This window comes from Nesoenas mayeri (assembly GCF_963082525.1).
Source record: "Nesoenas mayeri genome assembly, chromosome: 1".
NCBI classification, from domain to species: domain Eukaryota; kingdom Metazoa; phylum Chordata; class Aves; order Columbiformes; family Columbidae; genus Nesoenas; species Nesoenas mayeri.
The window spans coordinates 24770152-24792789 of record NC_137541.1 but is presented as its reverse complement, the minus strand read 5'-3'; the positions used below and the strand labels follow the sequence as shown (position 1 = coordinate 24792789).

Genomic DNA, 22638 nt, shown 5'->3' with positions numbered 1-22638 from the left:
GTTTGGTTGCTCAGTTTAGTCAAACTGACAGTGCCTCAGGGCACAGGCAATGATAGAGTGCTTAGGGAGCTTTTAGTGAAAATTTGGGAACCTATGAACTCTAAAGTGGCTTGGTTTCTTGAGCTTGATTAACTACATTTCAGTTAGCTGCACAATAGGAGTGTATGGGAGAGATTGTGTCCTAACAGCTTGCAGACCTGTTTTTTGCTTTTTAGTTATGTGTGTCCAGTTCCTTGCAGACTGAACAGAGATGATTCTTGTTAGACAATTTTTACTCTGGAGTAATTCAGTAATTTTAAGTGCGTTTTTCAAAATAACATTTACATTCAAAATAATATGTTTAGGGTAGGATATTTTTTTTCCTGTTCATAAAATTGATACTTTCTACCATGAGGGAAAATGGAGAAAGAGCAGTAGATAAAATTTCACTAAAATTTAATCTACTTGTACAGAAGCCGTCCACAAATCCAGACATGTTGGTGGTATTCTTGAATACTTGGGATTACTTGGTACTGAAGTCACTTGTGTGCATCCAAACCCCTCTGAGAATGGGTTAATTTCCTTTATGTGAATGACAGCATAACTCTCTGCTCCTCTGCCCTGGAGAGAGGTTTCTTGTTTAGATGATGTTAGTGTGTCAGGAATACCACGTGTTCCTCTTGCTCCTGCCATAGTAGCTTCCTGCTTTAAATAGATAAATGAACCAAGAAAAATGCATTTAATTTATCTGAGAGAAAGTATGCTAGATCTCTTCCTCCTTGAGTGGTTTATTAGTAAAAAGAAATAAAGACTATATTTTCAGCTGGTAAAAAAAGTACCCTATGCCTTTGATCCCTGGGTAACAATGTGAAGAAAGTAACATGCTCTTGTGATCCTCTTATACCTTCTTATGCATAAAAATATTTTTTTTTTCTCCACAGAGAAAAGAAAAAGAAAAAATGATTACACAAATCTCCATGGAAGTTGATTATTCTGTGCATTAGCCATAGATAAAAAGAAGGGGAAAAAAATGAAGTACTAAGCCATAAAAGGTTTTAGTGAATTTAAAACAATATTGATATGAAAACTGGAATCCCCACTATGAACTTTTGGCTCAGGGGGAGTAGGTTAGGTGACAGTTCCAATTTGTTTCTCAGTACAAGCAGTGCAATGAATTAATTCTTAGTTTCAGATAATATGAAATAAAAAGCAGTGCTCCTAGCAGCAGCAAGACATTCATTACAATACCCAGAGAGGGACAAGAACCTACTGGCTGACTGAGATAGATCTGAGACCACAATTGCCTGGAGATGCTTGAATTAATTGTGTGCTTCTGTAGCAGTTAATACTGCTTCCATCCTCCTTTCCATTTCCACTGTAGGATAGAATGGAGAAGCTGTGAAGGTAAATGCTATTAATGGACAGCGAGTTCCCCATCTGAGGTGCGTTACACCTACTGCTCAGTAGCTTTTAGCTACGCACTCTTGGGAGTAACTACTCAGCATTGAAAGTGCCTTTGAAAGTTCTTAATACTGAATGGTTTTAAAAACTGGTCAGGCCTTTTTATAGATCTGCAAAGGAAAAAAAATAGATTCACATAACATGTTTGTGGAAGAAATACTCAGAAGAAATGTGGTCTGTGTAATTTCTGTAATGCTGTTATCACGTCAAGGCCGGGTAAAACCTTGCTCAGTGGAAGAGTTGGTAAAGAGTTTTTGAGGATACGATAGTCTCAAAAGAAGAATAAGTGCATAATAGTATTATGTAAATTTGGCATACAGTGTTATCAGAGGAAGAGTTATATACATCCAATGACATTGCTATGGCTGTTCTGAAAGCATCTGTTATCAAGTCTGTGGAAAAAATGAAAACATAACAGTGACACAAATTGTGCTTAGTCCAAATAAAATAATACCATTAGTGTGGGTAGATTGGTGGAATGTTAGGATAGGGTTGGTTTTTGACATTTTTTGAAGGATTTTCTTTTTTGAGGGGGCGGGGTAGGGGAAAGAGAATTCAAGTTTTTGCTGTTGCAGAAAAGTCCTTCCTAAAGAGCCATTTTATGAACTACAATTGGCTTTCTAAAATAAAAAATAAAATATGATAAAAGATTGTGTAGAAAAGCACACATACAGCTATAGCTCTGTGTAAGAAATCCATATGGCTTAATATAATACTATAAAACAAATTCCTGCCTATCACCTCCTCTTATCCTTACCATTATACAAACATAATATGTATTGAAATTCTCCCAGAAGTGAGATACCAAATCCTGCTAAAAGATGCTGAAAAGAAATCCCATTTTCTTATGATAGTATGTTCTTCTGGAGATACATAGAGGCTTTCAATTTTATAAAAATTGAAGCTCCATAAAAATGAGAACATGGGGAGCAAAAAAAATAATTACTTCTATCTCCTTTTGGACATCAGGGTAATTTCTCAGCTGGCAGTTGCTGGAACTGACTGGGCAGTGATGTAATCCAGTCTTGTATCCCTACGTTTGTCTTGCTTTGGTTTATTTCTGCCTATTCCTTGCTTTTCAGGATCTTTATGTTGCTCTTTACAGTTGAAACAATGCCTTTTTGTTATTCAGGGGTAAATGCTAACTTTTTTTCATGGTTATTTATGGAATTTTTGCACCCAAGCTTCCACTAGTGTTGTTTAGTAGTATTTTTTATGTATGCAAAGTTGATCTGATTCAAAGCCTAGAGAACCTACTTGTAATTTTTTTATATACTTCAGCGGGGTTTAGGTCAGAACTTAGAACTGTGGCCTTTATGAGATGTATTATTCTTTTAGATAGGCCAGTATGGACAAAGTTATTTTCCTAGGTAATAGAAACATCATAATGCCTGTGTTTGGTATCAGGAAAAAGTGCCCTTGTGGTACTCAGCTCATTAGCAGTTAATGGTCCAAGAGAGAGGGAAGGAAAGGGGAAGTCAAGTGGGGAAGTGGAGTGGGGGAAGGAGGGAAGTCATACCACAACAGGAGGGAAAAGGAAACCATATTGATTTTCTCAGTAAAAGCTGATATTGTTAGATCTGTTGATCAGCTGAGAAGCTGGAAAGAAGGAAAATATATGCACTCTTTAAAAATTAATTGTTGCATTTTTTTCCTGTCCTGAGTGCCTGGTTCTGCCACCCAAGATAGTTTCTAAAATACAGCAGAGCCTACCATGTAGTAATGAGGAGTGAAAAGCAAGGACTATCATAGTGAAATTCATTAGACTTAGATGGTGATCTGTACTCTGGTAAAAATGAGGTTTCTTGCTGCTGAAGATGAGTTTCATTATGCTTAGCTCCTGGGACTACATCAACTATCACTCATCAGACAGATGCTAAATGCTGCACTTGAAGAGGATTATTGCTTCCTTGTTCTTTGCTCCAGCTGCTGGTCCTTTAAAGTGCATTTTTGGTCTATTTAAAATTGGTGCAAGCTTTGAGGATACACAATTTTTGTCATATGCAGCCATTACATTTCTAACAGAATGGTACTTGCATGATATGGGGCAGAGGGAGATACCTCCATAAGCTTCATTTATGCACATATTCACCAACAGAAAGACAATACACACCCGCTTGTTCTCTGTGCGGTACCTGTAAGTTTGTGAGTAAGCTTTACTTCCAGGATGTACAGCTGAACTGTGATGGTGCTGCACCATGCTGGAAAGCTGTTGCTTTTATTTTGCCAGTCAGGGTGGCTACAGATCGTGAAACCTGCGATTGTCCTGTTGTACTTGTCCTTCCTTGCAGACTGTATGCCAAAAAGCTCAAAAACATGTAGGAAGTCCTACAGGCCTTTGACATTGCCATGACACAAAATGGACAGCAAATTCTATGATATCCGCCATGAAAAAAGTGCAGCTTCAGGTGTGTGAAATGAAGTCATGGGCCACGTTCCTCAGCGCTGGCCAAAAGGCATTGCCCATTTCTTAGCCAAAAGGTGAATCAGTGCCATGTATCCCAGTTCTGCTTGTAGCTCTGGTTATTTGTCATCTTGGAATGATCTTCATCACTCAGCAGTGTTGTATTCATTTTCATGATCTTAATTATTACTGAAGGTAAAGGAAATAATTGCTACAACTTGAATTCCATGGAGCAAGGTTTAGAAGTATTCAGAGCTTCCAATTAGAGAGATCTTCACATATTGTCAAAAACTAAATAAAAGTAGGAGGAAGAATGTGTTTCTATTTTACTAGACAATTGGCACTCTACCAAATTTACTTCCTGAATACTCACTTGAAAAATCTAGCTTAGATCTTAACACCACATTAATTATGAGAAGTGACATGGCCAATTTTCATTATATATTGCTGCACAATACTATAGCACCACTTATATGCTTGCATTTTTCGTTGGGTTTTTTTTTTTTTTTACCGGGGAGGTTGTTTGTTTTTTGTTTGGATTGGTTTGGTTTGGTGTGGATTGGTTTTTTTTGGGGAGAGGGAGTATGGGGTGGTTGGGGTTTTTGGTTGTTTTTGTAACAAAACAAAACACACTTTTCTCACTCAATCACTTTTGGGTTATTTTGTTGAGCAATGTCTTGGTGACCATAGAAGGAGAGGAAGCATAAAGTTTATGTTCAAATAAATAAATAAAAGATGAAAGAAAGATCTGATACTCTGAAGATAACAAAATGTTTCATCAGAATTTTCCTGACTCAGCTTCTAAGTTAGATTTTAATAAGGGGTAAGTGGTCTGACAGATTTTAGATGAGGAACAGACAAGATGGACAAAACTAACTCACAGATTAGTGCCGTGCTATCTTTTATGGTATTCTCCTCAGGAAAAGTCCATATTTGTCTGTGTTTATACAGTATATATTGTCTTTTTTTGTGTGCACATGCACACAATACACAGAATACAATGCAGACATGCTGATACTTAGATACAAAAATGACAAATAAGACACTAAACAAAATAATTAGATGCTTTTGCTTGCCTGAATGCATCTAGTTGCAAAGCAACTGGAATTTTGTGTTGATTCTGTTTGCTTTACCTGAAATTTGACACCCTACAGTAATAAAATGTATTGCATTCATTTCTTCATCACTGTACATGTGCCAAAAAAATCCGTGGGATAAATGTATTTGGCTCCTGCAAGTTACTTTATTAATGTTGAGCTTTGAGGGTTTAAATGCTATTGCAGTTTTTTGAAGTGGCCATCCAGTTACACTGTGGGCTGACTCTCTTCAACATAACCAGTATAATTTCTTTTTTGAACACTTGACTTAGGCACTGGCAAGCAATCCAGTCTTGGAAAACCCACAAGCAATTAAATCACTGAGATGGGGATAATAATGGTCTAAGCCCAAACCTGGAAGCCAAAACTCCTTCTCTGTAGTTGTGACTCTGTCCTGACAAGTAACTTCACCTGTTATAGTCTGGGCTTTTTGATCTGAATTTTTTTATAACTTTATGAGATTGACTATGAACAGCCCGTGGGGTTAATTCGGGCTTTTGGATGGAAAACAAACAAACAAACAAAACCACCCCAAAACAAACAAACAAAAACTTGCAGTGAAGATCAAGATGAAGCAGAAATGTTGTCTCTTACTCAGTAATATGTAAAACTTTAATCTTCCATTTTTTTAATGATCAGAATGTTTCCCTAGAATGCAGTGTGTTTTGTCATGGCCTTTGTAATACGGGCTACGGTAACAGTCACAAGATGAGTATTGACAGTAGTGCACTCTTTGGGTCACTAGTGCACTCATCCAGAATGTGAATTGAAATCATTCTTCTGCCTTGGAGGACTAGAGACTGCATTGTGCAACTGTTGGTAATAAGCTAAATGCTGTAGCTATTAATGATATGAAGCATCCTGAGGTTTGTTATCTCCATCTCCTCTGTTCATTCAATTTTGATGCACTATCTGAATAGCAAAGCAGAAATAAAGAGGAAAGAAATTAATAGCTCTACAGACAGTTTGGTGTTCCGAGCAGTATTGATTAGACATCTAAATTTAAACTTTGTCCCAGTATAAGTACCCATATCTTTCCATGGCCTTATTTCTGATTTCTCATATCTTAGACAAAATGTGTTTGCTCTAAAAACAACCAACAACAACCTTGAAATCAATTAACTCTTCAAAGTGGTAAGTCAAGAACATTTTTGATAAGGCAAATCCATTATTAACAGTCCACACAGTGGGGTTATCCTTCATCTTCTGTGTGTGTCCAATCTATATTTATAATATAATGATATCATTGTGAAAGCAAAAGCTGATGAAAAATGGAGAGAAAGACATTAAGTAGCAGTAAAGAATCCATCTCTATTTTCTGCTGTCTTTCGTCTATTAATATAACATAAACCCTGGCATTCACATCAATTTCAATCATGAAATAATAAATTAAGTAGGAGTAATGGAAAATCTGAATCCAACCTGCTATTATTTCCATACAGCTCATTGTTGCCAGCTTGAGAAGCGGTGTTTATACTCTGTAACTGGTTAGAGTCTAAAGCTAAATGGTTTTACGCTGTATCCCTATTTCTGTCTAACAGGAGAAATTGAACAGTGGCGATGTTAACCTCCCTGTCTTTCAAAGCTTACGCTTCTGAAGGGAGTATCACTTCTTCACCAATATTTAAAGCAATTCTGGTTTTGTAACTGTCATTAAAACTAGGGCTTCTAATAGTTCCTGGGGGAGCACATGCCAGGAGTATGCCCCTTCATGAGAAACATGATCCTAATAAAAGCTAAGAATGTCAACTCTGTTATGGCAAAACAACAGTTACTAAAGTGAAGTGCTGGGAAGTAGAATTTTCCAAATAAAACATATCTGCTCATTAATGCAATTTTCTGCCATCGTTATTAATCCCGTAAAGCCCAAAGCGTTATTTTTAAGATTGTATTTCTCCAGAGACTACATCCATATTCAATATGAAGAAATGCAGAGTATTTGCTTCATGTATTCGGAATCCCATTCATTGAATTTGAGGTTTACATTTTAAGTTATTTCGTTATAAAGATAGCTTTCCACTGATTTAAAATTGTATCTTACATTTTTCATAAATTATGTATTAGATACAGCCAGTAGTGATATATGGTAGAAAACAGCATGATGAAGGTTTACAGCCCAGCAGACGTGCACATTAGTGGTGTGCGAGCACCCTGGGAAAACCCTCTCCTGGCAAGGTGCTGGTGGGACCACAGCCCACTCAGCTCCACAGCTTCTCTGCAGCTCTTCTCTTCTGCTTTCTTACAGGTATCTTTACCAAAGGCAGAAGTGCAATAGCATTTTGTGGGCCAGATATTCCACAGACAGCGGTGGATAGAAGTAAAGTACAAAATGAGAATTGGATGCTCGTTGCAGGGATGGGATTAGTGGGGCTAAGAATGAGGAGCAGAGTCAGGTTTTAACATTTCCTGGAGAGAAAGGGTAGGAATATTTTCTTTGGACATTCTGCCCTGGGCAAAAGTGGTAAAGGTTATGGTATAGGCAGTCTTCCATTGACTTGTAATCTGCTGTGTTCAGGCTTATTTTCATTCATTGAGAATTGTCAGTTACTTCTTCAGAGCTGACAGCTTTGACAAACATTGCTTCCTCTGTGCACTCTTCAAGATATATTGTGCACATTTTTATTCTCCTCAGATTTCTGAAGCACAGTTTGGTGGAATTCATCTTTGAAGCTCAGTTTCAACAATATTTTTCAAAATGGCTGGCACAGCTTTGATTTATGATTTCCATTATAACACCTACAGTAAAACAATCTGCTCTTGTTTAAAAACATTTGGTTCTTTCGATTTTACGTTGGCTTTCTGCAAGTCATGTAAACTGCACCAGTTTCACCACCTGCTGCCTACAGTGGATGCATTTATGTTAACACTTTAGTTCAAATTGGGAGTGGACTTCTGAAGCAAATGTCTTGGCTGCTCCCCACTTGCCCATCTTATTTTTAAAGGTAGAGTTGTCTCACCATGTATGACATGGGTTCATTTCAGCTGATACAGAACAGGAGATGTGCTGCAGGAATGTACCTCATGCACTTCAGCAGCCTATGGGTGCTCACCCAATGGGACCAGACAGAGCTAGGCTGAGGTAAAAACCTTCTGAAAGATATATGGTCTGGACATCTGGTCCTCAACATCAACTGTTCTGCTCAATAAACCCACTCGTATTGGTCTGCACTACTTGCTAATAGAGACACAACCATTGCCTTCTCCAACGTTTGCAGCATTTATGCATAAACATGTATTTTGCTGCTCATTTGGATCATCGTGACTGAACTCCAGCTCCCCCTGGAATTCCCTGTGTTCCTGTCTCAGACCAGAGCCTGCCGTTGACTTCCTGTGCTTTTCATTCCATGGATTTTTATCAATCCTACAACTTCTCAGTAGTTAAGCAAATGTGATTTTCTTCTTGACATACAAAATGAACACAAATCTTGTTCCTTGTTACTGAGCTCAATATCGTTTTTACCTAAGAAAAGTGCTCCCGTATTGCCTGTGTTCCTCAGTGCTGAGATCACTTGTACTTCTGCAGTTCTAAGCAATAGTGGTGTCCTTTGCTCATGTAGCTTTTTCAGCTACACCAGCTGCTGGACCACAAAGAAGACAACTGATAAAATGTTGTCAAATACCTATTCAGATTTGCCAGCAGGAGCATTGATTTGGAGCATTCAGTTAATTTTTTGTAGCTAGAAGTCTTCTCTTGTCCTCTGAAACCATGAAATACTTTTCATTTATCCTTGGTTGATTTCAAGCTAGCATTCACACAGATATGATAAATAATTTTATCTTTGTTGACTAGAGAGTAGTTGAAACAGTATTTGCATCTTTTTCATACATAATATACATAGATCAGCTTTTTATCACGACTGTTGGTGAGTGTATGACAATATGTGATTACATGAAAATCACTGTTCTAAAACTGTCTTTGGGACGTAAAGATTCATAGATGCTGTAAGATTTCACTAAGGGATAAACAGGAAAGTTCATTTTGAAAGGAAACTCTTTTTGTTATAATAGCTTGCCTGAATTACCATTTTTTCTACACAGAAAAAAACAGGCAGAACATTATGAAATCTTTTTAGCAAGCTTCTCTCATAGGTTTGGTGCCCTTCTGTGGGACAGGTTCACCATCTCAGGTTCACCTGTGGGACAGGTTCACCATTTCACCAAACCTTCTAATTTTTCATTTCTTTCTAGCAATGCTTGCGAAAAGTTCACACTCAAAATGAAAGAACAAGCTTCCTCAGTTGGGCCGCAGCATCACCGTGCTGCCCACAGCCAGTGTCCCACATAACTCTGCCTGCCCTGGCTCAGGACATTGTGACAGATTACGGTGTTGACACAACACTGTCTTATGGGATGAGTTAAGTTTACCATTGTTACCATTAGCTTCATGCTAGGGATTTGTTATATTACATACTGAGACCTAGGTAACGACTACCAAGTCAAAGAATTTACATTCTACGTAACAAAACCACAAAATATGAAACTATGAAAGCTGGAAGGAGATTACAGTTTCTCTAATAGTAATGTATTTGTTTTAATCAAACGTAAGAGTGGATGGTAGGGAATTTAAAGGGAAGATGCAAAATGGGATAATGGCATTCATCAAGAGAAGCGTGGAAAAAAGTGTCCCAAAGTACAGTGGTGGGAGAGAGAAAACACTGTGACTTTCAGTTTGTTTTGATGCTAGTGGTGGGAAGAGCAGAATAAGTGAAATACGTGTGGAAAAAGGTTTGTAATGATGTTCTGAAGGAGAGACTGCAGGTGAGCAATGGGACTGGATGTGTCAGGGTAGAGAGAAAGGAGATTTCTACTGCCTTGGCACAACAGCAGGAGCCTGGGGAGGTCATGGGCTGTGGCAAAAGGAAGGAGTAAAAGAAGGAGAGCACAAAGCAGGGAGTGCAGCCTAACTGGGCAGGACAGCTGTGGGCAGCCAGCCCGGCCCAAACTGACAGAGACTTTGAAAGAGCCAGGGAGGGCTCTAAAGAGTTTGCTGCAGCTTGGAAAATCACTGAGCTGCCTGAAGGCAGACCTGGAAACAAGGGCCTGTGTGCAAGGATGCACAGGGCAGGCTGCAGATTGTTATTTCTGTACTGTCTGACCCTGTTTGGAGGCTTTTCTGTTTAAAAAGTTAATTATTATAGTTATATTTAAATAAAATTTGCCTTCTTGGTTTTAAAAACCATCAATATTCTTTAGAAAGTTCACTATAGAGGACCTGAGCAGATTCATCTCCAAGTGTTGATTGACTTGGGCTCAGAATTTCTTAAGGGAAACTTTTGATAGAGCATGTGAAATATTAGTCACTCTTTTCTTATGAAAAGCACATTAGAAATAAGGATATTACATTATTTGCCCAGGTGATAAACTATACCTCACAGGTAATGTCCAGGACAAGCATGACTTGAGTAGCTGGGAGCTTACCCTGTGGACATGCCCAAGGGTCGACTTCTGGCCTGGTACAGGGCTCTAATCCCCACCTGCAAGATATTCAGACTCAAAACTCATTTTGGTTTGCTTGGCTGTTGTGCTTAACAGTTTCTTCTGTTGCTCTTTGCAAGAAGTAAATGGGTTTATGTACCATCTGACCTGCAGTAATTCTGATGTGGTGAGGTGATATTGGTAACTTGCTTGACTTGATACTTGTTGAATAATTTAGCGTAGGTGGCTGGCTGTCCAGGTGAGCATCTTGTATTACTGCCTGTTGTCATGGTTACAGGGCCAGTTGCAACCCTTCTCCACGCTCTGAATTTTCTGAGTGCAATATGAGGGCTGCCCTTGCCTGGGGTACAACATAGCAAATCTTCCACTGACAGGCTTGGATGCAGCACAGCAGCCTGTAAATGAGCACTGGCCCATTTCAACACATTTAATAGAATTCACATGTGTGTATTGGATGCACTAGTGTTAGCTCTTGACTACCAATAAGTGGGAAGCTAACTGAAGCAATTATATTTTCTTAGGTCTGTGAAGTCAACTCTTGGTTTTAATTAGCACTTTGAAGTGTTACCAGAACTCCCTTTCAGGAAAAAAATATTTGTATGTATGCAAACACGTAAACATACACAACATATTTTATTATTTATACTACTATATTATACAAACAAGATTCTCAGGGCAGCTGCAAACCACTCACACTCTTCTGTAGAGTACTCGAACATTTTTTTTGGAAAATAATCAAGTATTTGGTGAAGAATGTGCTATCTGTGTCCGTGTTGTCTGTATCTGAGCTGGCCACAGTGAAATGCTGTGCAAACCCCTGCCTGTGCCCTGAGGTGCCCGGCAGCAGCACAGGATGTCCTGCCTGCTCTCACCAGCGGCCACAAATGAGGCAGCCGAAGTGTCCTGGATGGTCCTTCCCGGGCCCTCTAGCTGGAGCATCGCTAACCTGCTTCCTTTTTCAGGGTAGAACCACTTTACCTTTTTTCCTCTGTGTAAGGATTTTTTTAAAGATCTCATTACTTGTATTTATTTAAAAACCTTGTTGGGTGGCTGACTTCATTGGGCAGAAGGAACATTAATGGCATTTGTATGAGTTATTTGGAAAGGAGGGTTTTGCAGTAATTCCCAAGTGTTTTGTGTGCCGATTTCTTTCACCTGAAAGCATTTTTTCTTCCCCGTTTTATTTATTGTTTCTGTACATTGTGTGTGAGGGTTTTTCTGCTATTTTCTGCTTTTCCTCAAGTTTCATAAGCATGTATATATAATGTCTAAAATGGTCCAAAAAGTTAGTTAACTGTTGAAGGTAGGAGGTAGCGGTAGGTGTCCAACGTTTACTTAGGTGTGCTAAGTATTGCTACAGGTGAGGCCTAAAAGAAGGGCAGATACTCTGGTCACAGACTGCAAACTATGTTTTAACTTTCCCACATTAAAAATATATGGATGCCAATTTAGGTTTTAAATGTATTTACCCCAAATGTTTTGATTTCTAGGAACTTTGAACCAAAAGAACTGGGGAAAGAAGTATTCAGCTTGCAATGGTGCCAAACAATCTCCTATTAATATAGATGAAGATCTTACTCAAGTAAATGTGAATCTGAAGAAACTTAAATTCCATGGATGGGAAAAGGAAACTTTGGAAGATACTTTCATTCGCAATACTGGCAAAACAGGTAAAAATTCAGATTTCATGTTTGGAGTTAAATGAGGTTAGAAAAGTGATATAGGATGGACAACCAACCAAGAACTTTAAATGAAACATTTTCATTTCACTTTTACTTAGCCTCTGCATTCTAAATTTATCCAGTAAGTAAATAAAACAGGTGTTTACAATAGCCAAGCATAATAGAGAAATCACTAAAACACAAATGCAAATTATGTGCACAGACACATAAAGCTGAAGCAATCACATCATTTCTATCAAACCACCATGAGCACTTCGTTGAATCTGAACAGTAATTTAACATTTGCTACAAAATAATGATAATTATTACTACATATCTAGAATCTGTAACAAGTATACAAAAATAATTTTTTTAAAGTGTGAATAAGTTACCTACTCTTCTGGAAGCACTTCATGGGTGAGTTGTGGTTTCAAAAAACAGAGGATGGGATTCAACTACACATAGTCATCTATAATGTAGACACTTGTGTCTGAATTACGCACTTAGACTTCTTACAGTTAAAAGAAAGAAATAGGTGCTTTTATGGTCCAATTTGTCTTACCTGCCTTAGAAATGTATTTGAGAAAGAAGAGATTTATGCCTACAAGTGCCTATTTCTCCCAGATATAAAAGAAGCTTATGGTGGCATTTACATTGTCAGACAAATCTTTTTTGCAACCAATTTGCTGTATAAATCCAGGATAGCAGGAACTAAAATTTTCTTGTTAGAAGTACTGTTTCTTGTTTCAGGCATAGGTATGGAGGAAAATATCTCTTAACAGCTGTCTTGGAGCTTCTACCAGTTCCAGGGGAACCCCTAGACCAGCAAATACGTTATGTTGTGTTACGTTATGTTAATGTTTTCATTTGCTTTGCTTTGATTTCATTTTATTTTATTGTAGTGTCATTGTTTCTAACTTCTGCTCTTGCCCCATCATGTACTTCCTACACTCTAGTCCACAAATCACTTACTGCCTTCTTGCCCTACTAGCTGAGATAAATAGTACATTGTCTTTTCAAGAGATCCCTAAGGAAACATTCTTTAAAGTCCATAAAAGTGAACTGAGCATTTCCTCATCTACAGCAATTCAGATGTTATAAAAGGAACTGCTAAGCTCTGTAGTTAAAATTGTCTTCAAGGTCTTGAAGAGGGGAATGTAATTAAACTGAACTCCATTAGTGTTTTTTTAGCAAGAGGTCAAACAATTCACAATCACTGGAGGTGGGAAAGCTAAATGTGGGGCTTTGGTCTATTCCACCCATCTCATTCCCTCCAGAAGACAAATGCTTGGTCCCGTCTACAGTTTGGATACAGCTGTGTCCAGCTGAAGACCTGTCATCACCTGCTCCACAGCTGAGGGGTCTCACGGACAGGACAGTCCCCCCAGGAACTGACTAAAATTTTCTTTTCATCTGTTGCCTCACGATTTGTACCTAGAAATATGATAATAATGGTGGAGGGTTCTTTTTTGTGAAAAACACAGGTGCTTTCAGGAATATATGTATTTCAGGAGTTTCTTTTCTTAGACAGTCAAATTGGTGGCTAAGGCAGTTTTCTGAGCTTTAGTTCTGTGGCTGGTTTCAGACAGTTTGACACCAATATAATAGTGCACTTCACTAGATGACTATTTTATGAATTTCAACATGAAATGAAACATTTCTCCATGCTAATAGTGAATTACACTTCTTAATTTGTTTAGATAACCAATTTCCTGTCAAATTCATTATGAAATACAGGGAAATAAGCATATCTTATTTATCTTTTAGTACCTATTACTGATATATGAGGTTTGTAGATGCCTTGGCTGGCTTTTATATTGCAAATCCTTTTTTCCCTCTCTTTATCTCTCTTTGTTCAGTGGAAATTAACCTGACAAATGATTATTATGTAAGTGGAGGTGGCTTAGACACCGTTTTCAAGGCAAGCAAGATCACTTTTCACTGGGGAAAATGCAACGTGTCATCAGATGGATCAGAACATAGCTTAGAAGGACGAAAATTTCCTCTTGAGGTAAAGTACAGAATATTTTGATGATTTGTTTTTTTGCAGAAAGTAATACTGTTTACTAAATACTTTTTAAAATCATTTGATTAGAATATATTTGCAAATATAGCATTCACTTAAATCCAAATTAATAATATTTAAATGATGCATTTCTTAAGGGCAATGTAAGGCATTATTCCATGGCATGTTGAGGGTGTCTAAACTGTGGATTTTCGCACACGTCTTCTAAGATGACATTAGGAGTCAGTCCTGCTAATCTGGCAAAGTTCAAGCTCCCACTGACAGTTAAGCTCCTGTGAGCTGGGCCCATCATATTCCACAGCAGTCGATGGACTTTTCAAAGCTGGGGCTTTGCTAAGAGCCCATGGGAGCTGCCAGGCCTCACCGTGACAAAGCGCAGCCAGTGTTGCTGGGCTGGAAAGAGAGCTGGCAGCGGCGTGCCAAGAGCCACCACGTGAGAGCAGGTCCTGGGTGCGACCACGGCATTCACGGGCAGCCAGGCCAGCACACCCCTGGCTGGTTTGGCAGAACAGCTTGCAGCAGTGTGGGGATGGGGTGGAGGAGAGGAGCAGCTCTCGCTGATATCCACAAGGGCACTCTGCAGACCAAACTCTTAACATGGCATTGTGATCATTTTCCAGCTAGAAAGACATAGTCGTGGCAGGCAACCACGCTGCTTCTCACTCCAAGCATTTTGGTCTCTATGTCAGAGTGAAACAACAGAGCCAAGCTTGGCCTATTCCCCATGGAGAGCTGTGAGCCAGGAGCTTTCCCTGGGCAGTGTAGTTTCCTTTGCCTCATTAGCCATTTAAACATTCCCACTCACGCTCTGTCTGTCCTGCCAAGGCATCAAAGAGAATATTCTCCTCTGTCATCATCACATGAAAAGCTGGTAGGAGCATGACACTCCCCAATTCATGTTGGTGACCCAGCACTGGAGAATTCCCAGCTGCATCCAGAGAAAGAGAGGAAGGGCTGCCACAAACCCAGTGCCTACAACAGCTGTCAAATGTGGGCACAAAATACCTGGTAATCTTTTATGAACAACACTTCTCTACATTTACTGCAAGACAGATGCAGTAGGGGCATCCTGCCTTATTATTCGTGTTTTACCACTGATTTAAAGATTTATCTCACATGAGTGCTCTAGGTTAGATGTCCAGTATCAGCAAGCTATCTCATTTTACTGTATTATCCCTAGAGAGCACTTTGCTCCTTGAAAGGTTAACTCCAGCATACTTAGTGGTTTTCCAGAAGAGATCACTTGCAGATAGCTAACAGCTGATGAATTCCGTTCTATGTCTTAAGATAATGCATGTGACATACATTTGTAGTTAAGTTTATTGCTTGGACATTTTTTCTCAAAATAGGAATATAAACAACTGCGTTGACTATTTTTTTATTTTTTGTATGTATAACATTTGAATATATTTTTATTCGCAGATGCAAATCTACTGCTATGATGCAGATCAGTTTACAAATTTTGAAGAGGCAATTAAAGGCAATGGAAAGTTAAGAGCTTTATCAATTTTGTTTGAGGTAAACAAAATATATCTTTGTGTCATTAAACAAGCTTTGAAACATGGCAGATGTTCAAACTGAATTTAACTGGTTCCAGAGTGTGATCACTGAGTTAAAAATTTGCATATATCTTTCTCATTTATTCTTACAGAAAAGCAAATGCGCAAAATACTTTTGCTTTGCTTAAGTCATGTATAATTTTGGTGGTAAACTGCAATTTTCAATTTTTTTTTTAAGCCTGTACTGCTAAAAAATATTATTTCTTTTTCACAGATTGGAATAGAAAATAATCCGGATTATAATCCAATCATTAATGGAGTAGATAGTGTTAGTCGTTTTGGTAAGTCTGCCTCCGTGTTTTATTGCTTACAGATTAGGCTAAAATCCATTTCAGTGTAATTATGAAACCTTAAAGGTATTGGGGAGCACAGTTCTCTAGAGCTCAGCCCCATCTATTTTGTTAGAAACAACAAAAGTCATCTGGATAGACTAGAGAGTTGGGTAAGCACCAACTGTATGAAGTTTAACAAGAGCAAGTGCCAGATTCTGTGCTTGGGACAGGGTAATCCTGGTTATACATACAAATTGGGGAATGAGAGGCTGGAAAGCAGCCCCATGGAAAGAGATTTAGGGGTCTGGGGTGATGGCAAGTTGAATATGAATCAACATATGCCCTGCCAGGCAAGAGGGCCAAACGTGTTCTGGGGTGCATCAAGCACAGCATTGCCAGCTGGGTGAGGGAGGTGATTGTCCCACTCTGCTCTGCACTGATGTGGCCTCACCTGGAGCACTGTGTGCAGCTCTGGGCACTTCAGTTTAAGTAAGAAGGACGTCCAACTAGTGGAGTGTGTTCAGAGGAGGGTGACCAAGATGGCAAAAGGTCTCAAGGACAAGATTCACAAGGAGCAGCTGAGGTCACTTGATTTTTTCACCTTGGAGAAGAGAAGGTGAACAAGGTGTGGAGCAGAGGAGGAGGTGCTGATCTCCTCTCTCTGGTGACCAGTGACAGGATCTGAGGAAATGCAATGAAGCTGCATCAGGGCAAGTTCAGATTGGACATTAGAAAAGGTTCTTCACTGGGAGACTGGTTGGTCACCGGAACAGGCTCATCAGGGCAGTGGTCATAGCACCAAGTCTCTCAGGAGCTCAAACTGCATCTGGATGATGCTCTTAGTTTCAGGTACTCCTGCGAGGAGCAGGGAGTTGAACTCCATGATCCTTATGGGTCCCTTACAACTTAAGATATTCTATGATTCTATGATTTATTTACCCCAAGACTGAACTGTAGTAACAATAGCAGTAATTCTAAAGGAATTAACATGAGGAATTTGCAACTCTTTAAATGCTAAATCAGGATAAATGTTTGATATAGTCTCTGCATTTTCTGAAACATACGTTTCTGGATTTTTATATATGATTGGAAGCCAAATAACCCTGTTGCAGCTGTCCAAGATGTGTGTTACAAGCATGAGACCAAATGAATATCAGTATTCAGACTCAGTGGAGATTATTTTTTTTCCAGTAGCTCCTGTGTAAATCTGAAATAGTCCAATTGTATTATATTTGTACTATCATTATTCAAACAAATGCTGACACTTCAGTGTTTTAGAATTCCTTGTGGTTTTATGTCAGAGCACATGGACTTCAGGGTGGTGCATGAGGAGATCTGGGCTCTGTTTCTAACTCAGTTTTATGGTGGCTTCACATAAGAATAAACATGAATGAGCACTGTCTTGAACAGGGTTATTTTCTTACATCATGTCCATGACCTTAGGTAAATGGCTTTTTTCTCAGTTTTCCTGTATGTAATGATGCTTGAGCTCTGTAAAGCCCCTGAAGATCAATAGGATGAAAGTGTAAAAAGCCATTAGTGCACTATTTTGAAATCTTTCAAAAGTATGACACTAAAGTCAAGATTGTTTTTCTCTAGAAAACAAACACCATTCAACAAATATAAAGGGGAGCAACTTTCATAAATAACAAAGACAGAGGAGGGGGAAATATAAAGCAGTTAAAATTCATATTTTTGTGCCATCTTCTATACAACACAAAAGAGAACAAGTAATAAATCAAGTATATTATCTGTCTGATAGCCTTGGAAGGAACAGTAAAACTATCAGCAGCAAGATTCAAGATACAGTCATTACATGGTATTTCAAAAATGAGTAAAATATCGTTTTCGTTAATAAAATGCAAATGGGCTCTGAAAATTCAGGTCATGACTAAATCAAGTTGTTCCTCCTGAAGAAAAGTGAATAGCACATGACCTGTCCTTGTCTGCGCTGTACACAATCTGTCCTTGTCAGTCATATCTATGTTGTGCTTGTGTGAAGCCCAGTTGGTGAATTCTCAAGCTCTGCAGAGGAGTAGTCCTGTTCCTTCCACACAAACTCTCCATTTCTCATCATTCTTTGTAGGTGTTAGATTTTAGAATCTAGATTGTCAATCACATTAAGGGTATTTTAAAATCCAAAGTTGCAAAATGCATAGCAGGATTCTTACTGTAAATGAGAGGTTTCATGTCTCCAGGCATCTACATATAATAAAATGAGCTGGCCATTCATTTTTACTGAAAGAATGTAGTAACTAGACATGTACCAGACAGCAATGATAGCTTCTATCTGAAGGTTGATTAACATGTTGACAGGAAAAACAGAAGGATGGGCTTTGCCCAACACTGCTGAATGTTCCCCTTTCATGACACAAGGATAAGAGGGACAGGAGGAGACAGCTCTTAAACCTGAACTCGGTAGAACAGGCACTGTAAGAAGAAAAGCATCAATTTTCTGCTTTCACCAAATTTGTAAGGAATAATGGACAAAGACAGGTCAGAAATATGTACAGTGCTCAAGAAGTGACATCTGTAAAACCACAAGTTAATACATGGTCTTAAAATTCACTAGATATTCATAAGTGAATACTTACGAAGTAAGGTATATAAGGACCTACATTATTCCAAGCTGTAAAAAGCAAGTATCATTTTGGATGCACCAGACAATAAGGCAGCTAATTGTTACAAGATAGATTGATAATTGTCACAGACTGAAAAAATGTGCCTTGAGGAAGCTGCTACCATTTCTGCCAATTTTTGTTGCTGGACCTACTGCCATACCAGCACAAACTTAAGCTTTCTATGGAGGGACTCCCAGCAATTCCTCATGCATGTTCCCAGCCAACAAGGAACCAGGTAAACTGCTGACCTGAAAGCCACAATATTATTTTCACAGGACAGTAAACATGGTGGTCATACTCTCCTGGAGTAGGTCTTTGCACCCTTTTCTGCTTTGTGTAAAGCTGTTACAGTTTTTCATGGTATTATCACCATTTTAAAAACCACTGATGACAGAAATTCTGCTTCTGATGACATGAGTAATACAGCTCTCAGGTGTAACATGGTTACAGTTCCCCAGGCAGTGATTTTCCAGAGGGTTTAAGATTCTGTGAGGAACAGCTTGACCAAATTCAGGGAGAGTCTGAAGCCATGTCATGAGACCAAGAACAGAGATTTAACTTTTTTTTTTTCCTTTTAAGTTCATGGCTGAGACAAAGATTTGGCATCTTGGACATTTACGAGTAAACTTACAGGTGAAAAAATAATTGTGAAGCAATGTACTGATTATTTATTACGAGAGTATTTTATTACACTTTCCCAAGTTAACAAAGTTGTTATTGAACAATATTTGTTCATATTATATAGAAAAGGCTCAGTAATTTATTTGTATGCTAGTCTGTCTGGAGGTCAAATTTTGAATAGCCTCAAAATGTTTCTATCATGGTAACTTTTTTGGAGAGTGTGATTTCTATTTATTCATTACTTCTGCAGTATTCTATCTATCTGACTCTATTTTTTTTTTCTTCAGGAAAACAGGCTGCCTTAGAACCATTTGTTTTGTTGAACCTTTTGCCAAATGCAACAGACAAATACTACACTTATAATGGATCTTTATCAACTCCTCCCTGCTCTGAAACAGTTGAATGGATTGTGTTCAAAGATACCATTACTATTTCTGAAGACCAGGTAATTAATTTAGTGTATTAAAACAAAAAAAAAATTGCATAATACCAAAGAAAAGCTGCTCATGGCATTCATTGCCAGCCCAACAACCTGGCTTTTCTTTTATCTAGCTTTAAATTTTTCATGCAGCCATTAAATTAGAAAGCATATATGTTATCTTTTCCCTTTTCTTGTTCAGGACTAGATCCTGAGTCATTTCTTGCCTTAGAAGGGAGTAAGAACACACTTTCTAACTCTACAGGCTGTCTGGACTTCCAGCTAAGATAAAGAGGAGTGTAAAACACTCTTTCTGCATTCCCCCAGCTAAATGGTGATGACTGGGCAGCTTCAACAGCAGAGCGAGAAACATGGACTAAACCGTAGATATACTGCTGGTACAGAGAAACAGAAGTTCAGTGCCACCCAAGAGAGCTCGACTGGGAGACTTTACCCAATATATTTTCCCCAGTGGTTTTGCTCTTTAGCAGAATCTGGTTAGTTTTATATGACTTCTGACTTCTTTTTTTTCCTCACCTCTTCTAGTTAGCTGTATTCTGTGAAGTCCTTACAATGCAGCAGTCTGGCTATGTTATGCTGATGGACTACCTGCAAAACAACTTTCGAGAGCAGCAATATAAGTTCTTTGGGCAAGTGTTTTCCTCTTACACTGGACAAGAAGAAATTCATGAAGCAGGTATTTACTTAATAGTCGTTCCTTTCTCCACAGGTTGAAAAACAATTTTCTGTAAAAGATTCATCCTAGTATAAGGATACTCATTTCATATTGCGTAGAAAGTAGCATGCTGTATTATTACTCATAAATCTATCACTTCAGCAAAAGTAACTTGCAATCATAAAACATGTCAGATTAAATGGAGTGGAAAATTAAATGCTTGTCTGACCAAACATTCAGTGAAGATCGCGTCAGTTCAGGCTTTGTTGCACTGGCCTTTTAATGTGTTTCAGACTTAAACAAAGCTGCCTTTTTCAGGGGCTGCAAGAGGATTTTGTTTTACAAACCCATTTGGTTCTTCGTTCTGTAATGAGGATGCATTTCCAGCAGAGGCTGAAGTGAGGTCACCAAATTCATTTCATATAATCTACTGAGAAAGTGATAGATGGAGAGAATCCCAGGAGCCAGATTTTGTTTTACCTGGAACCTTGGAGAACTTTGTGAAGATTATATGACCAAAACATCACATGATGTAATGGGAAACAAGATCTAGCACTAAATAAGGAAGTCGATGATTTCTCTACTCACAAACACAAAACAATAAATAGTAAACATCTAATTTGGGGCCATTATGTTGCTACCGGCATGGGAATACCTGTTGATTCTTAAACTCAGCACTGAACTGTGCTTAATCAGACATAGACGGATGACTGAAGCATGTGGTATAGGTGTTCTCTAGATTAGAAGAAAGTGTGGTTTCATTTAAATTCACATTGTTTGGGTGGATTTTTTTTTCCTGCTGGAAGGATCCTGTGCATGAAATGTACCTACAAGCTAGGGGATGTTCATCATTCAGAACTGCTGGGGGACTGGGTCCCCTGCACAAGGACATCACACTGTTTTGCCCCAGTGCTGCACTTTATTGCTTCTTTTCTATAACCAGTCAGTGACACTTCTGTGTGTTGGCTTCAGCTTGTCATGAATTCCTCAAATGTTTGCCCAGAATATGATTTTTTTTTTTTGCTTTAGTTTAAGCCAAGAAATAGCTGTTCTGAGAGGGTTTTTTTAGGTACTAAGTAGCACTTGAAATTTTGAAGTTTAGAGAAGGAGTGTGGAACTGAGCTGCAGCAATCAAGCAAATGATCACAAATAAATTTCTTCTTCTGAACAGATTTACAATGGACACTGTTGATTTGCCTGACTTAGAGAAAGATCATCCTTCCCCAAATCCCTCCATTTAAAGATGGTTTCTGGGAGACAGATCTCTGTAATACACACCACTTTTTCTTATGTTCATGTTGTCAGAAAGAAACTAATCTTCTCAGTCCTTTATAAGTAGGAGCCAGTGTACAGTGACAAAACGTCATAGGCAGAGCACCTTTGAAGACAGAGCCAGGATGATTTCTGCCATCTGCAATCCACCTGCCTCCCAGGTGGTTGCACTACATCCTGACCCTTCAACTCAGTCTCTGCAATAGAAGGAAGCTACTTTCAGCTGTGCCATCCTGATCTAGATTTCCATAGAGACTGATAAGAAGAAAAGCAGGATAATACTGTTTAAGACAGTCCTCTGCTTCCTTCTGTCCACTCCATGTGCCTGAAGGAGCTTTCCACATGCTGTCCAAAGCAGTGTGTGTGTTAAAATGCATAGGAGATTGCTTCCAACTAGTCCCATTTCTGCTCTATATCAAAGAGATATTCTGTGAATTTTCTATCCTATCTGTGAATTCAGTATCCGTACAGGTAAGGAAAGAGTGTCCAGCCTAAAGATATTAGGATCCTTTTCTGTATTGAATTATATAATTTAAAATTAGAAGGCCCTTCCACTTCATGTGGTGTATAGACTTCTTTAATACCAAACGAACAGGTTTCCATTTTCAGATTTTAACACAAAAGCGTCCTGCACTGACATTACTGTGGCAGCAAACACATAGAGTCATAGAATGATTAAAAATACTACATGTGGTATTTATTCCAAAATAGGTATTTAAAGTAATAAATTGTATATTAAAAAATCTGCTTTGGCCATAAACAAGGAGGGACGGAAAAGGATAACTAAAATTTCAAGTCTTTTCATATATATATTTCAAACTTACATTAATATTTATGTGCACTATGTAAATGCAACAACATCACATACACATGCATATACGTATTTCTTTATACACACACATATATGCACACAAATTCAGATGTACAGTTTGTTTAATTTACATTAGAGGAGCCCTAGATATCATTGAACTTAAATATTGAGATGTAAAAACTGTAACATGAATACCTAAGTCCCCAAGAGTAAATGGGATTGTGTATTTCATATTTAATATTGCAAAGTTCTTGTAGTCAACAGAGAAAAAATAATCTTTGAAATCCCTTTAGACGACGTGAGAGAAATGACAAGAGTGAGTCT

The 22638-nt window shown here is 38.4% G+C and overlaps 1 protein-coding gene across 1 annotated transcript in view; it reads left to right on the top strand.

The window, feature by feature from the left end:
• The window catches only part of PTPRZ1 (protein tyrosine phosphatase receptor type Z1), a gene marked incomplete at both ends in the record, with an annotated part of 141493 nt that overhangs the window by 64898 nt on the left and 53957 nt on the right, over positions 1 to 22638 (top strand). Inside the window, 6 exons of the mRNA XM_080363690.1 lie at positions 11868 to 12047; positions 13898 to 14049; positions 15487 to 15582; positions 15838 to 15904; positions 19425 to 19582; positions 20102 to 20252. Of these exons, the coding sequence (XP_080219816.1) occupies positions 11868 to 12047; positions 13898 to 14049; positions 15487 to 15582; positions 15838 to 15904; positions 19425 to 19582; positions 20102 to 20252 (804 nt within the window). The remainder of the gene's footprint in view (positions 1 to 11867; positions 12048 to 13897; positions 14050 to 15486; positions 15583 to 15837; positions 15905 to 19424; positions 19583 to 20101; positions 20253 to 22638) is intronic.